The sequence below is a fragment of the Amblyomma americanum genome, chromosome 6 (assembly GCF_052857255.1).
Source record: "Amblyomma americanum isolate KBUSLIRL-KWMA chromosome 6, ASM5285725v1, whole genome shotgun sequence".
In the NCBI taxonomy this organism is placed as follows: Eukaryota; Metazoa; Arthropoda; class Arachnida; order Ixodida; family Ixodidae; genus Amblyomma; species Amblyomma americanum.
In genome coordinates this window covers 4401675-4421341 of record NC_135502.1, presented here as the reverse complement: position 1 = coordinate 4421341, position 19667 = coordinate 4401675, and the positions used below count along the sequence as shown (strand labels likewise).

The window sequence follows — 19667 nt, the reverse complement described above, 5'->3', positions numbered from 1 at the left end:
GATGCGCGCCGGCGGAGCGTCTCATACTGGCAAGTCGACGGCTTGGGAGTGGTGCATTGCATGCTCGCAAGTGGAGGGTGGAGTGGTATCCACGCTGTATCGCTGGAACACGCGCGCACTTCTGCGAGGAAGGGGTCGAAAAGCGGCCTTCGCGGATAATCGTGAACGATCGCATTATTTTCAGAAACAGGCAGGACGGAAGTGAAATGCGGTGCAGGCTCCGAAATGCGAGCGAGGTATACAGGCGCAGCTTTCCAGCAGTATAGCCGATCGAGGGCGTCGCTGCTTTGACGCATATATGTCGTACACGGGTGCCTTCCCCGCATACCGGCGGCTGTTGCACGCCCGACAGACAGGCAGTTTTCAGAGAAGTCCTCTAACACGCCCGCCTCGAGCATGTGGGTCAGCCGCCGAGCTGCGCTCCTTTTTTCATTTCGCCTGTGTGTGTGTGTATCGCTGCCCGGTACGCACAGTGCGGGGCGGGGGGGACCACCGCAATCCAGTTGCACACCGCGGGGATGCGAACAAGTTTCGACCGCGGTGGTGGGGCCTACGTGAGCGCGCTAGACAGGCAGTTTGGCTCGGCCCAGACAAGGGGCGGCCAGGGATCGGCACCGCCGTCGTCGTCTTGGGGAGTTCCCTTCCGCGTGAGTCTCTCTCGGCTGCCGCGGGTGTCGACCGCTGACGGGGGCTGGGACACCACGCCAGAACAGGCTCGTGGAAAAGTGTTCCTTTTGTTTCGTGTCCTCGTTCTCGTCTTCGGTTCCCTGCAGGACGCGATTGGGCGCCCGACCGTGCCGACGAGGAGGGATCCATTGCCCACTGATAAATCGGTAACGCAGCGGCATGTCGGGCGTCTTTGTGCGGCACTTGTGACGGGAGAGAGCCCGCAAGTAGCGCGGCGACGCTTCGCACTCTGCTCCGAGAGTCGCCGCGGTTTCGCTTTCCTCTCGCCAGGCTTTGAATGAAGCTCAAGTGTCTGATTAGTTTTACGGATAAGCCCAAAGCGTCGTCATGTCTGCCTGCTCCAAGCTTCGAAATTTTATGGTCGAGTTTTTCGGCTGTCTGTTGAATTGCTCCAGTGTCTTGCTATGCCGCGTATGCGTATTTCTTTTTTTCTGCGTGTGGGGGCTGCTGACATCGTATACGCGTTGAGCAAGCAGAAAAGTGATAAAGAAGTGCCCAGTCGCGAAGCGGCTCCGAAGAGTGGTTTGCCTTCAGCTTATAGTGACCGGCATTTTTGTAGCGATAGCTACATTACGGTAGCATTTCGAGCTTTCAGCGTGGCCGCGCCACCCTGTGGCTGCGCCGCCACGCTGTCACGTTGGTGGTCACGTGGTGCGAAGCGGCTGCCGGCGGCGCGGCGCCATGGCTGATCACGTGGTTCGTCACGTGTTTGGTCACGTGACCAAGTTCTACTCGACCAGCTGTAGCTGTCGCGTCACTCCAGGTTTAACCAGAGCTAAACCACCGCCAATTTTGTTTAGCCATGCCGTATTTATTTGGACTCGTTGAGTAGTTTCGTAGTTCATTTACGTTTATAACGAGTGCATTGTTTTGTGTTCTTCTTAAAGCTCCATTCCCTTCGGTAACTGCAGCTAACTGCAGCGATGGCGTAGAGGTAGAACATCCGCCTCGCGTGCAAGAGGACCGGGGTTCAAATCCTGGTGCCGCGCAATTCTCCACCGGGTTAAAAAAAGAAAATCCGCGTGTCGATGGAATTGCATAACCAGGCCTGGAGTGCGGCCTTGTCTCGGTGACCAGAACCGACAACGCACTCTGTCACCAGAGCAGGATTTGGCCACAATGGTGTAGTACTTGGCCACAACCTTCTATGATCAAACCAATTAACCCTTCGGTAATGTTGTGCAACGGTGTCAAACGCGCAACGAAATGACGGCAGATCAAAAGCCGTGCCGACGAGGAGGGATCGATCGCCCACGCGGAATAAACGTGAAAATTTTGTACGTCCGAAGTGGTGTCCGCCTATGTCAAGTGAATGTAAATAAGAAAAGTCGCGTTTTTCTTTCCTCTTCCAATGGACGCGCGTGGAACGTAAAATTCGGTTTCTACAAAACGTACAGTGTAGATCTATAGGAAACCTTCTAACACTCTAAGTGCTCGTTAAGCTCATCTCTTATTTCGCTATTTATAACTGCGGGTGCCTTTAACGCTGTTTTCTTTTTTATTTTATTTATAAAAAAGTGTCTTCTTGTTCAAAACCTTGCCGGGTTGGGTACTATGTACTATACTTGAACGCGTACGCGAGCAACGCGGCGCCTACGCACACCGCTGTTCAAATTTCTTTTCATCGCGCTTTTACCAGGGTGGAAAGAAAAAGACGTTAGAGTCGTCCTAGAATGCATTACGGACTACTGATCCGGAGTTCCCGGGTTCGAACCTGACCGCTGCGGCTGCGTTTTTATGGAGGAAAAACGCTAAGGCGCCCGTGTGCTGTGCGATGTCAGTGCACGTTAAAGATCCCAAGGTGGTCGAAATTATTTCGGAGCCCTCCACTACGGCACCTCTCTCTTCCTTTCTTCTTTCACTCCCTCCTTTATTCCTTCCCTTACGGCGCGGTTCAGGTGTCCAACGATATACGAGACAGATACTGCGCCATTTCCTTTCCCCCAAAACCAGTTATTATTATTATTAACAGGGGAACGCGTAGGCGCCGCGTTGTTCGCGTTTCTTTCCATCGCGAAAGTGCAAAATACACGTGCGCAAATGAAAAATAGCGTGAACAGATTATCTGGAGTGCTTTCCCAGCGGTGTTAACGATACCTCTGCAACTGCGTCGTTAGTGCGGCTATTCCAGTTTACTACAGTTCGTGGGAAATATTAATATAACAATTGTTTCCTGAAGTTGGCGGTGTTACATGGTTTATGGGGACTTCGTCACAAAGCGACTCAGGCTATGAGGGACACCATAGTGGAGGGCTCCGGAAATTTCGACCACCTGGGGTTCTTTAATGTGCACTGACATCGCGCAGTACACGGGATTCTAGAATTTCACGTCCATCGAAATTCGACCGCCGCAGCCGGGTTCAAACCCGCGTGTTTCAGGTCAGCAGCCGAACACCATAACCACTGAGCCGTCGTGGCGGCCGGTGGTGTTATTGTTCTGTCAAGTGGTTGTACCGTGTTATAGCCTGACAAGGAAGTAAAAAAAATCAGGTGCATTAATATTGTAATGCCTTGTAATCAGATGGCCGCGGTGGTCGAATTTCGATGGAGGCGAAATTCTAGAGGCCCGTGTACTGTGCGATGTCAGTGCACATTAAAGAACCCCAGGTGGTCGAAATTTGCGGCCCCTTTCAATACGGCGTCCCTCATAGCCTGGGTCGCTTTGGGACGTTAAACTCCTCATAAACCAAACCAACAATAAGTTTAATTTCGTTTGCTGCAGGAAAGCTACTTTGTCTCAGCAACTCAGCGACAGAAACGCGGCCACACACATGTCTGTGTCGTGTATAGATATGGACGGCGCACGATCTTGATGGGCATTGGTCTCGAAGATGGCGCACCCCCGAAGAGAGTGTTGCCAGGGGACAACCGTACTGAAGAAAGCTGAACGCAGATGTTGCGAAACGTACGTGGCCGCGTGTCCACACCTTTCTGCGGGTCGCTTAGCCTTGTTCCCCTGTGGCGAAAGCTCCGCAATATGAACGGAAGTTTCATCATCGTCATCATCAGCCTGACTATGCCCACTGCAGAGCAAATGCCTCTCCCATGTCTCTCCAATTAACCCTGCCCTTTGCCAGGTGCGACAACCCTATCCCCGCGAACTTCTTAATCTCATCCGCCCACCTAGCTTTCTGCCGCCCCCTGCTACGCTTGCCTTCTCTTGTTGTCCACTCTGTTATCCTTCAGGACCAGCGGTTATCTTCATCAACATCATCATCGTTTATTTATCCTTTGAGGCCTTTGGCTTAGGGCATTACATAGGGGGGGGGGGGGGCAGTCGTTACATAATACAGTGGTCTTGCTTTGGCATTACATGCCCTGCCCAAGCTCATTTCTTCCTCGTGATTGCGACTAGGATGGCATTATCCAACGTTTGTTCCCTGACCCGCTCTGCCCTCTTCCCGTCTCTTAACGTTTTCTATCACATTCATTTCTATGGCTCGCTGCGCTGTCCTTAACTTAAGCTGAACTCTTTTCGTTAGTCTCCACGTTTCTGCCCCTTAGGTGAGTACCGGTAAGGTACAGCTGTTGTACACTTTCCTCTTGAGGGAAATCGGTAAACTGCCATTCATGATCTCAGAGAACCTGCCATATGCGCTCCTCCCAATTCTTATCCTTCTAGTTATTTCCGTCTCAAGATCCGGATTAGCTACCTGCTCTAAGTACACGTATTCCCTTACCACTTCCAGCCCCTCGCTGCCAATTGTGAAGTGCTGTTCCCTTGCTAGACTGTTGAACATTACTTTGGTCTTCTGCATATTAATTTTTAGACCCAGCGTTCTGCTGTGCCTAACTCATTGATCATGATTTGCAGTTCACCCCTTGAGTGTCTCAGCAAGGCAATGTGATCAGCGAATCGCAGATTATATAGGTAGTCTCTATTTACTCTTACTCCCAACTGTTCCCAATTCAGTCCTCGGAATACTTCCTGTAAACAGGCGGTGAATAGCATTGGCGAATACGTGTCTCCTCGCTTGACTCCCTTCCTTATTGGACATTTATTGCTGACTTTATGGAGGACTATGGTAGCTGTACAGTTGCTACAGATATCTTCGAGTATTTTGACATAAGGCTCTTCTACACCCTGATTACGCAATGCCTGTATGACTGCTGAGATTTCCACTGAGTCAAATGCTTTCTCGTAATCAATGAAGGCTATTTATAGGGATTGGTTATATTCTGCGCATTTTTCTATGACCTGATTTTAGCGTGAATATCATCTATTGTGGAATATCCTTTAGGAAAGCCTGCCTGATCATTTGGTTGATTGAAGTATAAGGTTGTTCTGGCTCTGAACGATTGCCTAAGTAAATACCTTATAGGCAACGGACAGTAAGCTGATCGGTCAGTAATTTTTCATATCATTCGCATCTTATTTTAATGGATTACGTAAGCGTTCCTCCAAGCTTCTCATATGCTCGAAGCCATAAGGCATTGCGTATGCAGAGTGGATAGTTTTTCTACCTCAATCTCTCCTCTGTCCTTCAACAGATCTGCTGTTACCTGATCCTCATAAGCTGCTTTTCCCCTTTGCATTGCTCCTCTTTACTTCTCTCTTGCCCCACTGGCGGGATGTCGAAATGCTGTGTATACTGCCAATCTCATTTACGTCCTGATTTCATTGGCTTTATATGGATTTGTGTAGAGGTCTTCGGCTATACTCTAACTAAACTATCTCGTCCAAGTTGCTAATGACATTGCCCTCTTAGTCTCTTAACGCGTGGATGTGATTTTCATCCTCCTCTCTTTTCGTGGCAGAGGAGGAGACGGAAGCTTCTGCTGGCAACCCACCACAGTGAGGTGCAACCGTAGCCCTCAAGTAGTCACTTGATAACAGAGGCGTGCGTTTGGCGAAAAGATGTCCACGTCCAGAGAGGAGCGACATATATAAGAAGATAAAGAGGGAATGCCAGTGGGGTCAACTGTATGACCTGCTGACGGGACGTGTGAGCGGCGGAGGTTGCATCTTTGTGTTTCTTCTGGGCGCAGGCAGCGAGTCGCCGCCGGTGTGCGGCGGGCTGCCGCACTTCGAGCTTCCGGACATGCTGGAGGGCGCCGGCGGTGCTGGCGACGAGTGCTACCAGGCGGCCGCCGAGACCATCATCTCGCACTGCCGCGAGAAGGTCATGGGCAACGAGATATCGGCGCCCTACGAGGTGCCCCACTTCCCCATCGAGCTGCACGAGTCCCGCAAGGCCATGCAGCAGCAGCTGTCTACCAGGTACGCTCCTCCCTATTTGACGGCGATAAAACTAAGCGCTTAGCCAAGTAACGCACTCCGTGATGGGTTCCTTCTTGTACCCGCCGCGGTGGCTCAGTGTTTAGGGCGCTCGGCTACTGATCCGGAGTTACTCGGGCTCGAACCCGACCGTGGCGGCCGCGTTTCGATGGAGGCTAAACGCAAAGGCGCCCGTGTGCTGTGCGATGTCAGTGCAAGTAAAAGATCCCCAGGCTGTCGAAGTTATTCCGGAGACCTCCACTAGGGCACCTCTCTCTTCCTTTCTACTTTCACTATCTCCTTTATTCCCTCCCGTACAGCGCAGTTCTGGTATGAATGAATGAAAACTTCTTTGGTCCACCGAGAAGGAGCACCCAAATCCCGGTTCCCGGCACGCAGGCCTGGGGCGCGGTAGGGGATCGATGCTCCGCAGACTAAGAACTAGTGAAGCTGCACTGTTTCTTCACGGCCTCAGCCAGCAGGTGGGTGGCTTGCTGCTGGATGGCGGGGTTCTCGACGCAGCGAAACTTCCCATGCTTCTCTACAAGTCGGCGCATGGGGAATCGGCGCATTCCCAGGTTATGTGATCAAGAGTGCCCCTTTCACCGCGATTTTTACATTTAGAATCGTTCTCATCCCCTGTCTGTGTCAGGTAGACCCAGACTGGGTAGATGTAATTTCCAGCTTGTAACCGCCTCCAAATGCGCGCCTCATTATTGGAGAGAGACCGATCGGGGGTTTGGAAATATCCTTCTATGCAATTTATAGTGTTCGGTAAGTTAGTGGTAGGTATGTAATAATTGGTTTTTGGGGAAAAGGAAATGGCGCAGTATCTGTCTCATATATCGTTGGACACCTGAACCGCGCCGTAAGGGAAGGGACAAGGGAGGGGAGTGAAAGAAGAAGGGAAGGAGGAGGTGCCGTAGTGGAGGGCTCCGGAATAATTTAGACCACCTGGGATCTTTAACGTGCACTGACATCGCACAGCACACGGGCACCTTAGCGTTTTTCCTCCATAAAAATGCAGCCGCCGCGGTCGGGTTCGAACCCGGGAACTCCGGATCAGTAGTCGAGCGCCCTAACCACTGAGCCACCGCGGTAGGTATGTAATGATGCAATCTTTCATTCCCTTGCATCCGGGCTTTTCTACGGCAGCGCGGTTCGGGTGTCCAGTCGTGATAAGTGAGACAGTTGCTGCTTCTTTTCCTTTCCTCAAACAATAATTGTTTTTTTTTGGGGGGGGGGGGAAGGAAATGGCGCAGTATCTGTCTCATATATCGTTGGACACCTGAACCGCGCCGTAAGGGAAGGGATAAAGGAGGAGTGAAAGAAGAAAGGAAGAACGAGTTGCCGTAGTGGAGGGCTCCGGAATAATTTCGACCACCTGGGCATCTTTTACGTGCACTGACATCGCACAGCACACGGGCGCCTTAGCGTTTCTCCTCCATAAAAACGCAGCCGCCGCGGTCGGGTTCGAACCCGGGAACTCCGGATCAGTAGTTTCCTCAAAGCCAATTTTCATTTTTTCTTGAATTAGTGGTTTTTGAGGAGGAACGGAAATGGCCCAGTAACTGTCTCACTTCTCGGTGGACACCTCAGCCACGCCGTGAGGGAAGGAAGGTGGGAGTGAAAGAGAGAAAGCGTTGCCTTAGTCGAGGGCTTCGGAATAATTTCAACCACCTGGGGCTCTTTAAAGTGCACTGACGTCGCACGACACACGGGTTCCTTTTGCGCTTCACCTCCATGAAACGCTGCCGCCGCGGTCGTGTTACTGCGGCTCAGATAGCCGAGTGCTCTAACCACTCAGGTACCGCGGCGGGTATGAAATCGTATAAAGCGCCTCCCAGAGCTGTACAAGAAATTAGTCGTAACTTAGACAGTGAAGCTGAGTCGCGTTTTTTTTAGATCGGTGTTTCAAGTTTCTGGAGATAACTTGAACGTTCTCTACTGCGAAGCATGCAGCTGAAGGACCCGCGTCGCGATTTATCTTTTTCACAGTAAAAGTAAAAATAAAATAGTTGTCGTTACTCTCGCATATATCAAAGGCGTCCTAAATCACATTTGTGGGGCAGCTGCACCCGTAAGGGAATCACATATGGGCATGCCCGACCGTTAAAACGAGAAGTTTATTATTAGTGAGTCAGGCCTGGGAGTCCATGTATTGGCCGTCTTCTTTTCTTTTTTTCCGGATCTTCGTTTTTTTTTCTGTTTGAAGCCCGACCTGGGTACGTTGTATCTTAAACAAGGTACACCAAACATCAAACTACTGATGTTATCTGCACAAATTGTCCGCATTGAAACAGTCTGCTTTTTAAAGACGCACCCCATCGACCCAATGGCAAGCGGCACGCAAGAGCGTGGTGGACGACGCGGAGAAATCGCGTGCCTTATCTACGTGCCCGACACTCGAACGTGTTGCAGGGTATCTCGTGGCCGTTGTGATATGGCACCCTGCCTTATTCGTGCCACACTGCCTGATGGGAAACGAGGCCTTGTTTAGCAAGCCTTTGCTGTGCCGCCGCCACTTGAGTGTCGATACGAGGCGCGTGGTGCAGGGCGCTGCAGTCCGCGGAAAGCGCAATTTCGTTTCATATACGTACCGGCCGCGACGGCTCAGTGGTTAGAGCGTTCGGCTAGTGATGCGGAGAACCCGGGTTCGAACCCGACCGCGGCGACATCGTTTCGATGGGGGTAAAACGCTAAGGCGCCCGTGTGCAGTGCGATGTCAGTGCAAGTTAAACGTCCCCAGGTGGTCGAAATTTTCCGGAGTCCTCCACTGCGGCACCTCTTTTTTCCTTTCTTCTTTCACTCCCTCCTTTCTCCCTTCCCTTACGGCGGGGTTCAAGTATCCGCCGAGATAAGTGAGACAGATACTTTTCCTCTCCCCAACAAACAATTTGCCGTGCAGAGAGGGCTTGAATTTCCCTCGCCCACATGTCACGCGCGTCCCAGCTGCAGTAATTCGAGGCGTTCTTCAGACCGCTAGGATTTGCTTTTGATGGCCTGTGTCTTTAGCTTACATTAGGCCACCCGAAGCGCTCCGCGCACGTTCTCGTTAAGCGACAGCAGCACGTCTGTGCCGCGTCGTCTTGAGGAGAGAAATGAAAAATTATCACGACCGCGGCGGCCGCGTTTCGGCGGAGGCGAAATGCTATGGCTCCCGTGTGCTGTGCGATATCTGTGCAAGTTAAACGTCCCCAGGTGGTCGAAATTATTCCGGAGTCCTCCACTACGCACCTCTTTCTTCTCTCAGTCCCTTCTTTATCCCATCCCTTACAGCGTGGTTCAGGTGTCCGCCGAGATGTGACAGATATACTGCGCCATTTCCTTTCCCCAACAACCAATTTTCAAAGACTAGCCTTAAAATTTGTTTCTGAGGAAAAGAACTCTCTCAACTCTCAATGGACACCTGAACAGCGCCGTGGGAAAGGGATGAATGAGAGCCGCAGAGGTCGCGCGGCCGTTTTGCTCGAAAAGCGACAGTCACAAACGGTCGCGTTGTTCGAAAAACGACAGTCGCGGGCCAGTCGCTTGCTGCTCGATTTTCTAGCCGTGCGACTGCTAGTCGCAAACCGCTGAACCGATCAGCGAGCGAGCCGAGCTTTCGGCAACGACGCCGCTCGCGGGTTCACCGGGTGACGAACTGCTCTATCTGCTCCTTAATTGGCTTCACTAATCGTCGCTAAGCCTAATCGGCTTCACATCGATGCTGCAGCTGAGGGCGTTTCGGAACTGGCCAGCGCTGCAACCAAGATGCTACCCTCGTCACTGCTTTATTGTGAAGCCTTCTCATGATGACATAAAAATATGCTCGTTTTCCGCGACGCCTTCAGCAGCGGAGAAAGCAGACGCCAGGCGATCGAGACACTTTGGGCAGCAGCAGCAAAGCGGCTATGATAGAAATTTTGTTGTATCCAGCAGCTCGGTATTGGCCAACGACCCTCAAAATTGGTTCATTATTGAATTCCAACTTCCGAGAGCATGGTACGAACGCGAACAAACAGCATACTAGCGCTTTTTGCTGACGCTGGCGGCCGGCATTCAGGCTGGCTGGCAGGCCGCTTGTACGGCCGCGGTGCACACTGCCGCGACATCCTCCTCTTCGCTCAGGTCGTCGCAGTATATTGCTAATAGCGAGGGACCAGAGCACTTTCGATGCGCGACCGCAGGAGACGCGGCCAATTAAAGCAGACGAAACTCTCGAAAGCGCGCGAACGGCGTCATTCCCAAGAGTTCTAATTTAAAACGAGAATCGAGCGAGAAGTGTGAACATCGGTGTTGTCGAACTGCGGTGTAATCGCAAGTGACTGCTGGTCGCGCGACCACTGCGACTCTCAGGTGCGAATGGGCCCTAAGGAACGAGAAAGCGACAGCATGTCCTGAGCTGTGAGAGCGCGTTTAACCAGGCTCGTGTCAAATTTATCATGAAATAAGCCAGCAGGCAAAACATTTATTAATGCGAACGCATTAGTGGTTGTGTTGACGCTGGAAGTGTCCGCAAAAGGTGTTGCCGGAAGTTGGCCCCCTGTAACGCCACTGGGGTCCTCGTTAAGAGCATTCACCAGTGACAGTGTCCATAAGAAATACATGGGAACTTTCAGAAGCTGTAGCGTGTCTAAAGACGGCTCGATTTTCATGACGTCTGCGGCAGCGTTTTCATCTTTAGTGAATAGAGGAAATGTTGCGGACAGGTATTATTTTTTAAGTTTCATTTTTTACAAATCAGAAGTAAATATCCAGAAAAATTGCACTTTTATTTATGTCGGTCTTTCATGTCAGCTCGTGAAAAAACTAAGCCAAAAATCAGAATTTCGTCCGCAACATTTTCTCCCTTTTTCTTTCTTAATTGTCAAGCCGCAATTTTCATTCATATCGAGCCTAGTGCTTGCGTTTTACAGGCTCTGAAAGTTGTGTGTGTATTTTCTGCGGGGATTTGAAATTCGCTGCACATTTAACTAGTGCGACGTGGCTCCATCTGGCGTCAGAATAATTGGTCGCTACTAAACTCTACCATCAACCTCTTGGTCGTCTGTGGTCGTGCGCGCTGGTTTTTTTTACTCAGAACTTGGACGGACTTGCGCTCTTTCCTTTTTTCTTGCTTGGGCTATATGAGACAGATACTGCGCCATTTCCTTTCCCCCCAAAAACCAATTATTATTATTATTGTTATTCGGAAAGGATTCATGCTTTTCTTTTTTGCTTGAGCTTCTGGTGCAGAAAGGAAGTGGGATGCAAGGCTACACCCAAAAGCCCCCCCCCCCCCCCCCCCCTCTCCTCCCGGCAGCCACACAATAAGGAATTGTTAAAGCCAAAACACAGGAAGGGGGCTCCCTATTCAGGACAGTGTGGGAGAACGGCATTGTTCCTTACACAGCGCAGGGACGCAGTGACCCAGGTGGCGATACAAGACAAGAATGCAGCTGCAATTATTCCTCATAGGTGGCCCTCGAGCCAATGGCGGCGCTTACATGAACCCAACACGGCCTGGTTGTTGAGTTATCGGGCCGAAAACCGGTACTGGGTTCATGTAAACGCGCGCCGATTCGGGAGTCGATGGGATCGGGTCCAGCGAACTCCGCCGATGGGGGCAGGCTGACTCAGCTCGACCCTTACCCGATGTGCTTGTAAACGCTGTCGAGTCGAAAGTAGGGTTAGTGGGAGGGGAGAGGATAAATGCGAACTTGTTTTTCACGTGCGCCGTCGCGCCTCCGATACAGCGATGGCGAGCCTCAATCTTAGAGGCTGTCACTGCTTGCTCGAAGCTTGGCGTCGCTACAGTTGAACCGGTCTCGAATCGCGAAAATCAAGTTCATATAAACACGCACTGGTCGAGTTGAATTGACCATGCTCAACCCGACCTCCGAATCGACCCGACGCTATCGGGATCATGTAAACAGGGCCAATGGCGTAGACTGATTGTCATGTCGGAGCGATTAGCCTCCTTTCACTGAGGCACTTTCCAATCACCTGCGATGTCACGCCATACTCGCGGACAACTATCTATGGCAGTGCAACAGCCCACATCAAGGGGAGAAAGGACCGTCTCCTTCCTTTTGCTGCTCAGCCTCTGCTGCACTCCAACTGCGACGTCATGAGAACCGGTCGAAGCCAACGTTCGCCTCTGGCTCCAAGCTAGTGAAACCAGAATGTGTCGGATCGGCATCGAAACATCGGTTCTCTAATGAATCTTTGGTCGAGTGTCGCTCTTTTCTCTCTAATTCTCCTCCCGACCAGGCATATCTCTTCCAAAATGTTCACGTTATCAGTGCAGGGGCTGTCCACTGTACGCAGGAAAGCGTGGGTGCACCCTGTCTGCAAAAGGGAGCTCGAGGGTTTCCGAGCCCCCTACTCCAGAATAGACATCTTCGCGGTGTAAACAACGTGATGTCAAAGGTTCATGGCCTGGCTGGCAAAATCATCCGAGTTTGCTTCTGAGCCGTTTCGCATGTGTCAAGCGTTCCCCAACCGTCTTTCTTCTCCCAATTAGAGCCGCCTCGGCATGCGTCGCACCTCCTCCACTACGCTGCCAAAAGTCGCATATTTAAATAAGAAAAACGCTCGGAAGGGGCGCTATTTAAATACGTATATAAACTATATAATATATAAACGTATATAGTATATAAAATATATAAAAAAGAGAAATACAGGACGCATATTGAGACATTCCCGGAAACCGTAGTAGGTATGAATGTTCGCTTTCAAACCCGTGACGTCATGACAATTCAGGTGTGCTGCCGTTTTTATGTACAGAAAGAGCACACGCGGTTGGCGTGGTCAGCGCTCATCTTTTCTTCTATTAAATTGCAATTTTTATTATTTTTAAAATAAACCACTAATAGCAACTTTGCTCAAAACAGCTGGAAGTCGCTTGTGCAACGACGAAATTTGCATTCAAAGTCACCACGAATAGCAACAGGACGATCTCAGCGCTTTTGCAAACCAATTTACCCGCGCGCCAACGGTTTAACAAACGAGCAGTACAACAGTGTTCGCGGCATTGCTTCTCTTCCAATGAAGCATCGTCCGGATGCTTAAACGAAAACTAAGGTCAACAACACCAAAGACAATGCAAAATAAACACTGGCAGCGCAAAGTATGAGATTGCGAAAAGCATTTCACTGAGGCCGCGTTGTAGAATCGGCGTCGACAATCATACACGGTAACCAGGCTTGTGGCGACGGAGGATTACGCGGAATACGGAATAGCGGGCCGATGTGCCGAAGGGGAGGTGCGCAAGGTGTGTCAAAAGATGACCCACACTTATTTGTTCTGGCTAGGCGAAACCAACACAGAACCTAACTACAGGCAGCCTACCATTGTAAATCAATTTTCGCTGAAAGATGCGAGGGAGCTTAGAGGACCCAAACCGGAAAACGTACTTTTCCTTGTGGCGGCTGTGTGGTGGGTTACTGGAAAAAGGTCCATTCTCTGACTACCACCCCTTGAGAGGGGTTAATTTTTGACTACCACCCCTTGAGAGGGGTTAATTCTTTTGTGCGTCCGTCTCCCAGCTTTGGCGGCATATACATAGAAAGTTGTTGGCCCTACTTTTTGTTTGCGGAAGAACTAATACTTTCGTGTCGCGGTCAAGGAGGTGTCCCGGTAGAATTTACACACCTGGAGGGGAAATAGAAGTTACCTTCTTTTTGTGGTACTTAAGTGCTTCCATCTATCGACAGAAAAAGTTCAAATCTGAGTTGCCTCGTAGCTGGTGAGCCGTCTTAACCATTTCTGACAGCGGTAGTGTCAGCGATCGTGATCGTTGATTATAGCGATGATATTGTTAGTGATGATGATAGCATTTGTGATAGTCGGTGATAGCGATGTTGATGATAGTGGTGATTGTAGTCATGATTATGATAGCGACGAAAAAAAGTGGGTTCGAGTCTCGCAGAGGTCTTGGGTTCGAGTCCCGTAAAAGTTGTGGGTTCGACTCCCGGGATAGTCGTGGGTTCGAGTCCCGCAAAAGTAGATTCGAGTCCCGTGAAGTTCGTGGGAAATCAAAAAAGGGGGAGAATGAGACGAAAGGGAAAGGCTTTCGCATTTCCGGTCTCAAGCAGACAAGTGATAATAATAATAATAATAATAATAATAATAATAATAATAATAATAATAATAATAATAATAATAATAATAATTGGTTTTGGGGAAAAGGAAATGGCGCAGTATCTGCCTAATAAATCGCTGGACACCTGAACCGCGCCGTAAGGGAAGGGGTAAAGGAGGGAGTGAAAGAAGAAAGGAAGAAAGAGGTGTCCGGAATAATTTCGACCACCTGGGGATCTTTAACGTGCACTGACATCGCACAGCAAACGGGCGCCTTAGCGTTTCGTCTCCACCGAAACGTGGCCGCCGCGGTCGGGTTCGAACCCGGGAACTACGGATCAGTAGCCGAGCTCCCTAGCCACTGAGCCACCGCGGCGGGTAAGGCAGACAAGTGCAATCCTGTAACTTTCTTTCGCATGGAACGCATGTATACGCTTGCTGCGGTGATTCGGGCTTCCGGCGTCATGTCCCTACATGATGCAGTGCAGCACCGCGCAGTGGCCCAGGGACCCAGCAGGGTCTAAAACTCACTCGCAGCAATAAAGTTTTTCTGTCTCTCTGTAGGCAGCGCAAATAAGAAAATTGGATTTCAGTAAAGAAAGGCGCAGTAACTGTATCGCCTCTCGGTGGGCACCTCATAAGGGAAGGGAGTAAGGTGGGAGGGAAAGAGGAAGCTTTGACGTTGCACGCTATGCAGCCAGCACCGGCTGGATAGGAAAATTCAGTTAATATGGAGACCCCCACACGCCGCCGTCCCCGGCAATGAGGCGGCTCACGAGCCAGCCTCTGTTCTCTATTTCCGGGTAGCCGTAGAGAGAGAGAGGAGCGTCTGCAGAATTACGGGGAAGTTGTGGACGATTACAAATTGGGACATCGGCTGGTGCCCCCACCAGACCCAAAATTAAACAACAGAGAAGCTGTCGCGTGGAGGTGGCTACAGACCAATACATTTATGAACCCGGTATGGGTTTACTACGTGTACCCAGAGCTGAGGTCACATGATCGGTGCACACACTGTGGGGCGGGAGGGACCCTCGACCACATAACTTTGGAGTGCTCAAATTCTCCCGGGGCGGGCAAAAATATTGATAGTAGAGAAGCCTGGGAGACCCTGCTAAGAAGCCCGGACCCTGAGCTCCAGCGCACCACCATCCACCTGGCGGAAGAGGACGCTGCCAGTCAAGGACTGCCAGCCAGCCTCTAACCGTGGACGCGCAACTCCCTGTCTTCGAGGTGCGGTTCAGGTGTCCAACGATGTCTAAGACAGATACTGCGCCATTTCCTTTCCCCAAAAGCCAATTATTATTATTATGAGATTAAAGTGAGGTACACCAATGGAAATACGAATTTGACATCTTGGATTTATAAGTGACGTCACCAATCAATTACCGATTGGATATATCAGTGACGTCACCAATCAAGCACCAATTGGGTATACTAATGACGCCACCAATCAATCACCAATTGAATTGCTATATCGATTTACTATGGGGGCTGCCATCTCGAATTCTTCGAACTTAAAAAAAATTCACTCCGAAGGGAGGTGGTAGCAGACCCCAAGAAATAGAGAAACGTGATAAGAGCTAACGCTCTTAAAAGTTCAAACAGTGAGTCATGAAACGGAGTATAGTGGAAAGCTCTGGAATAATTTGACAATCTGGGGATCTCTAAACGTATGCTGACATCGCACAGCGCACTGGCGCCGTATGCGTTCCCTCTCAACCAAAACTCAGTCGCCGCGATGAGAAATTAGCCGTTTTTGAGGAATGGAGATGGCGCAGTAACCGTCTCACTTCTCGGTGGATACGTCAACCGTGCTGCAAGGGAAGGCAGGCAGGTGGGAACGAAAGAAGAGAGAAAGGGGCAGTGGAAGGCTGCAGAATAATTTCGACCACTCGGGGATGTTTATCGTGCACTCATGTAGCGCTGACATCACACAGCGCACGGGCGACTTTTGCGTTACGCCTGAGTTCACGCTTGCTGTACCGTGGGAAGAAGGAAGAGAAGGAATTAGTTACGAAGAAAGGGAAGTCTCGCACCCAAACCAAGGCATGGAGAGACCAGAGAACCAAAAGTACGCACTGAAGGTCGCGTGACTCGCGCTGGAAGGCCAGGAAGAAAGAGGGGGCGGACGTGGTTCTCTATCTGCGCGAGGACGCGGCGGCCGAGACGGCGCGCAGCAGCTCGAGTTTCTGTCACGTGTGCCTTTGCCCAACACCCTCTCAATGCTAAGGCCTCTCCACCGGCCGCGTGACGTCACGCCAAGGGACCGTGCAGGCCCCGCGCTCCGCGATTTCAGCGCGCCGCGCCCGTCTGCACTATTCGGGTACTGCCGTACGTAGCTGCCTTATAAGTGATTCCTTCATTTTCATTTTTGTCGTTGCTGCAGAAAAGAAATTCGCTAGTTTGTGCGCGCCTTAGGCTATCATTTTATCTGCTTTATATATTTTTCTTATTGCAGAACACCTTATTGTCAAGAAAGTTCGAGCTGCTAATACAGTTTTTTATAATAAACAATTTAGCATACGGCCGCCAATTTCGCATTATTGGTCATTATAATAAAAAATTGATTAGTTAATTTCAATTAATCATCTAATTATTAGGTTCTATCACGTACATGATGTCTGCCGTGCGGTAAAATCCATCCGCACAGACCGCACATGCGTATATCTAGTTGTTAAAGTAGAAGTTCGTGAACATTGAAAAAAAAAAACACCGTCTACTGCGCATTGTGTTAGTTTTATTCTGTATTGTGTTTTGCTTAAAGCTTTCACACACAGCAATAATGACACTCACAATAATGTTGCGCTGTTGAGTATTTGTACAGCTAATCTGACCCTTACAATAAAAAACGACGAGACACCAGCAATGAAGTGTGCGCAAAGCATTTTTATTGCTTGGGAATAAAACTTACTTCTTCTTAAGCGTTGCTGCTTTCCGGGCTGCGGCCTTCTGCTGCGCATTGTCTTGTATGGCATCATTTCTTAGTTTGCAAAAGTTGTTTAGAACAACGTTGGTTGCAACGCGTACTACCAAGCGCAGGAGAGTTTGTGCAGTGTGGCCATTTTCACATGTCTCAATGTCGTGTTCGTCCAGGAGGGAAATCGTCTGTGAAATCACGACACCACGTTGATTTCTACAGGAGAGAAAATCTTCCGCGGTTGCTCCAAAAGACAACTTCTCTGCAACTAGTTTAGTCATCAGTACCATGTGAACTGTGCATGGCTGGGGAAACTTCAGCCCTCCTCTCGACAGGTTAGCTATCATGGCAGTATTTTCCGCTTCGATCTCTCGATTTTCAATCACCAATGTGCTGAAGCAAGCAGAACATGAAAGCTTCTTTAAAGCAGCATGAGCAGCGTATCCTGCAATGTAGACAATAGCATCCATGTCAGAGTGGGCGTGTGTAATATCGTCGTCGCTGACAGCCACAGAAAAGTTGCATGGGACAAGATCCTCACTTACGTCTTCAAACTCTGTTTCCTCGCGTGGAAATGTCAAAAGTTTTTGAAGACGAAGCTTCTTCTCACATTCGTAGAGCTGACGCACGGAAATGTGGTACTGTGATCCTGCCAGCTGGCGGTAACGGCCGAACCGGTCTTCTAGCGCATCCGTCTGAAATTTGCCCAGCAGTACGTACTTGAAGTGAAGTTCTTCTAAGCAGTAGCGCGAGAGTTCTACCAGAGAATAGCATGTCAGTCGCAAAGCACTGTGAGTCTCTTTCGTCAGCGAGCCACTGGTGATGTTTATTCTTGCCCAAGCGTCCAACCAGTCCACAACGCCGCTCAGGAAAGCTAACTGTGTGTCATCAACAGACCTTACAGGGTCTTGCATGCTGTCCCTTAGCCTCTGGCCTTTGCAAGGGGTCTTAACATTGACTATTTGCCACCATGTGAGGATAACGTCAATGAAAAGAGCAGTCGACTCAGCTTGAGGAATCTTGAACGCGGAACCATGTGTCCTGAGGGCATTTGAAACAAACTGATTAATGACGTCGAGAGCGAGCTTTACATTTTGCCGCTCCATTGAGGTTGGATTCACGGCTTTTGCGTTCAGTCTGTAAGCAGCCTTCACAAGCGACGTCTTCTCTGAAGAATAAAGCTGCCGCACAGCTGCGAAAGAAGCAGCTTTCATACGAGGAGGCCCTTCGGGCATTGCTCCACTCAAGTCCATTTCAGGGAAATAGAGGCATGTTCCAGGGTTTTTCTGGTTAATCCAATTGTTCCTAATGCACTTCAAGAGATGCACAGGATCGACCACGTAGAAAAGAGGGCGAGCGTTATCGGCTGGATGGGGATAGACAATGCTCACCTGAGGACTTGTAGCAAATAACGACATCATCTTGCGGTTCAGAGCATTGTTGTCCGTTATCACAGCGATAATTTTGAGCCCCATTTTCTCAACATTAATGATTATGTTCTTAGCATGCTCGTGCAAAATTTCTGCGCTCAGTTTGCTCACAGGTAATATGTGAATGACGTCCTTGTTTGCAGAAAGGAGTGATTGTACCATGAACACATGGGCTGTTGTTGCTGGTTCCGTTGAATGAACCGACGATCCTACTATTGTGCCCCCTTTGTAGTCGAAGTATGGTTTTATGCGGATCTCATCGATCATCAGGGTCACTGTCTTCTCGTGGTCTTTCATTGATTTGACTCGTTCTCGGATGTAGGAGAGACAGTGCGGTTGATTTTGCTCCACAAGAGGGTCAGCTTTGTAATTTGAGCAAACACGGCGCAGTGTGGAAGGATGGGGCAGAATGATTCTTGATGCAGCTCTTGTGAAGTGATATGCGTGAGGAGAAATTGAATTCAAAATACTGGCGAATACCAGCAGCTCTGCGCTATACACATGCTGTTTCGCGAGGAGAAGCTCTATCTGCTCAACCAGAAATTTCAGCAAAGAAGACTGTTCTTTCGTCGTATCACTGTCCTCAATGAGGTCTGCAAGCAGTGAACCGACAAACTGCAATACTTTAGTATGTTTCGACTCTTTCGTCACCTCAGGTATATTATGCAAGCCTATCTCGAGTTCTTCTAGCAGCAAGGACAGGCTGGAGGTGTCGCATACTTGAGCTGGCAGAATCCTGCCTGAAGGAAGCGACAGAAGCTTCACTCCATTCAAGAAAACAGAAAGTGACAGATCAGGGAGAACTACCAAGGCGCATTTCACATTAGGTGAAGGATCATTCTCGATGAGAAGGAACCTAACGCACTGCTCATCGACAGAAACGGTCCAGAATTTCGTGTTGCAGATTCCAGGCAACTTAGATTTGAACTCCTCGTAAGATGAAACTTTGTTTCTTTTCTGTTCAAGCTCATTAGACTGAAGTGACTTCCTCATAGCCTCCTGCAAAGCAGCGTTTTCCCTTCTTGCTTTTTTCGTCTCTGGCGATTCACTCCGTCCAGGCGTTGAGGACAAGTATTTTGGGCAGTTTGGAAAAACAGAAGGCGCAGCATCAATCTTCAACTGTAGCCTGTCACGCTTCACCTCTATTATTTTCCCTGTCAGTTCATCTTGGTGTGACAACGTCGTAATGAAGTCGCCTGCGTGGAAGTGCAGTTCACACACCTGCACGAGAAAATGAAGCAAGGCCATTCGCCATGACTCTCCATTGCCTAAAACACTAAGTAAAAAGAGTCTGAATAGTGAACAGCTTTTACATATTTACACAGCTTTTACACAAGCCTTATGCACATCCACAGAACTAAATGCT

At 49.7% G+C, this 19667-nt stretch overlaps 1 protein-coding gene across 12 annotated transcripts in view; it reads left to right on the top strand.

Annotated features, from left to right (window-relative positions):
- AMPdeam (AMP deaminase) overlaps window positions 1-19667 on the top strand; it is a 123513-nt gene that overhangs the window by 47993 nt on the left and 55853 nt on the right. For all 12 annotated transcript variants that reach the window (XM_077668318.1, XM_077668314.1, XM_077668312.1 and 9 more), the window contains exon 2: window positions 5677-5908. In XM_077668318.1, coding sequence (XP_077524444.1) covers window positions 5677-5908 — 232 coding nt within the window. The remainder of the gene's footprint in view (window positions 1-5676; window positions 5909-19667) is intronic.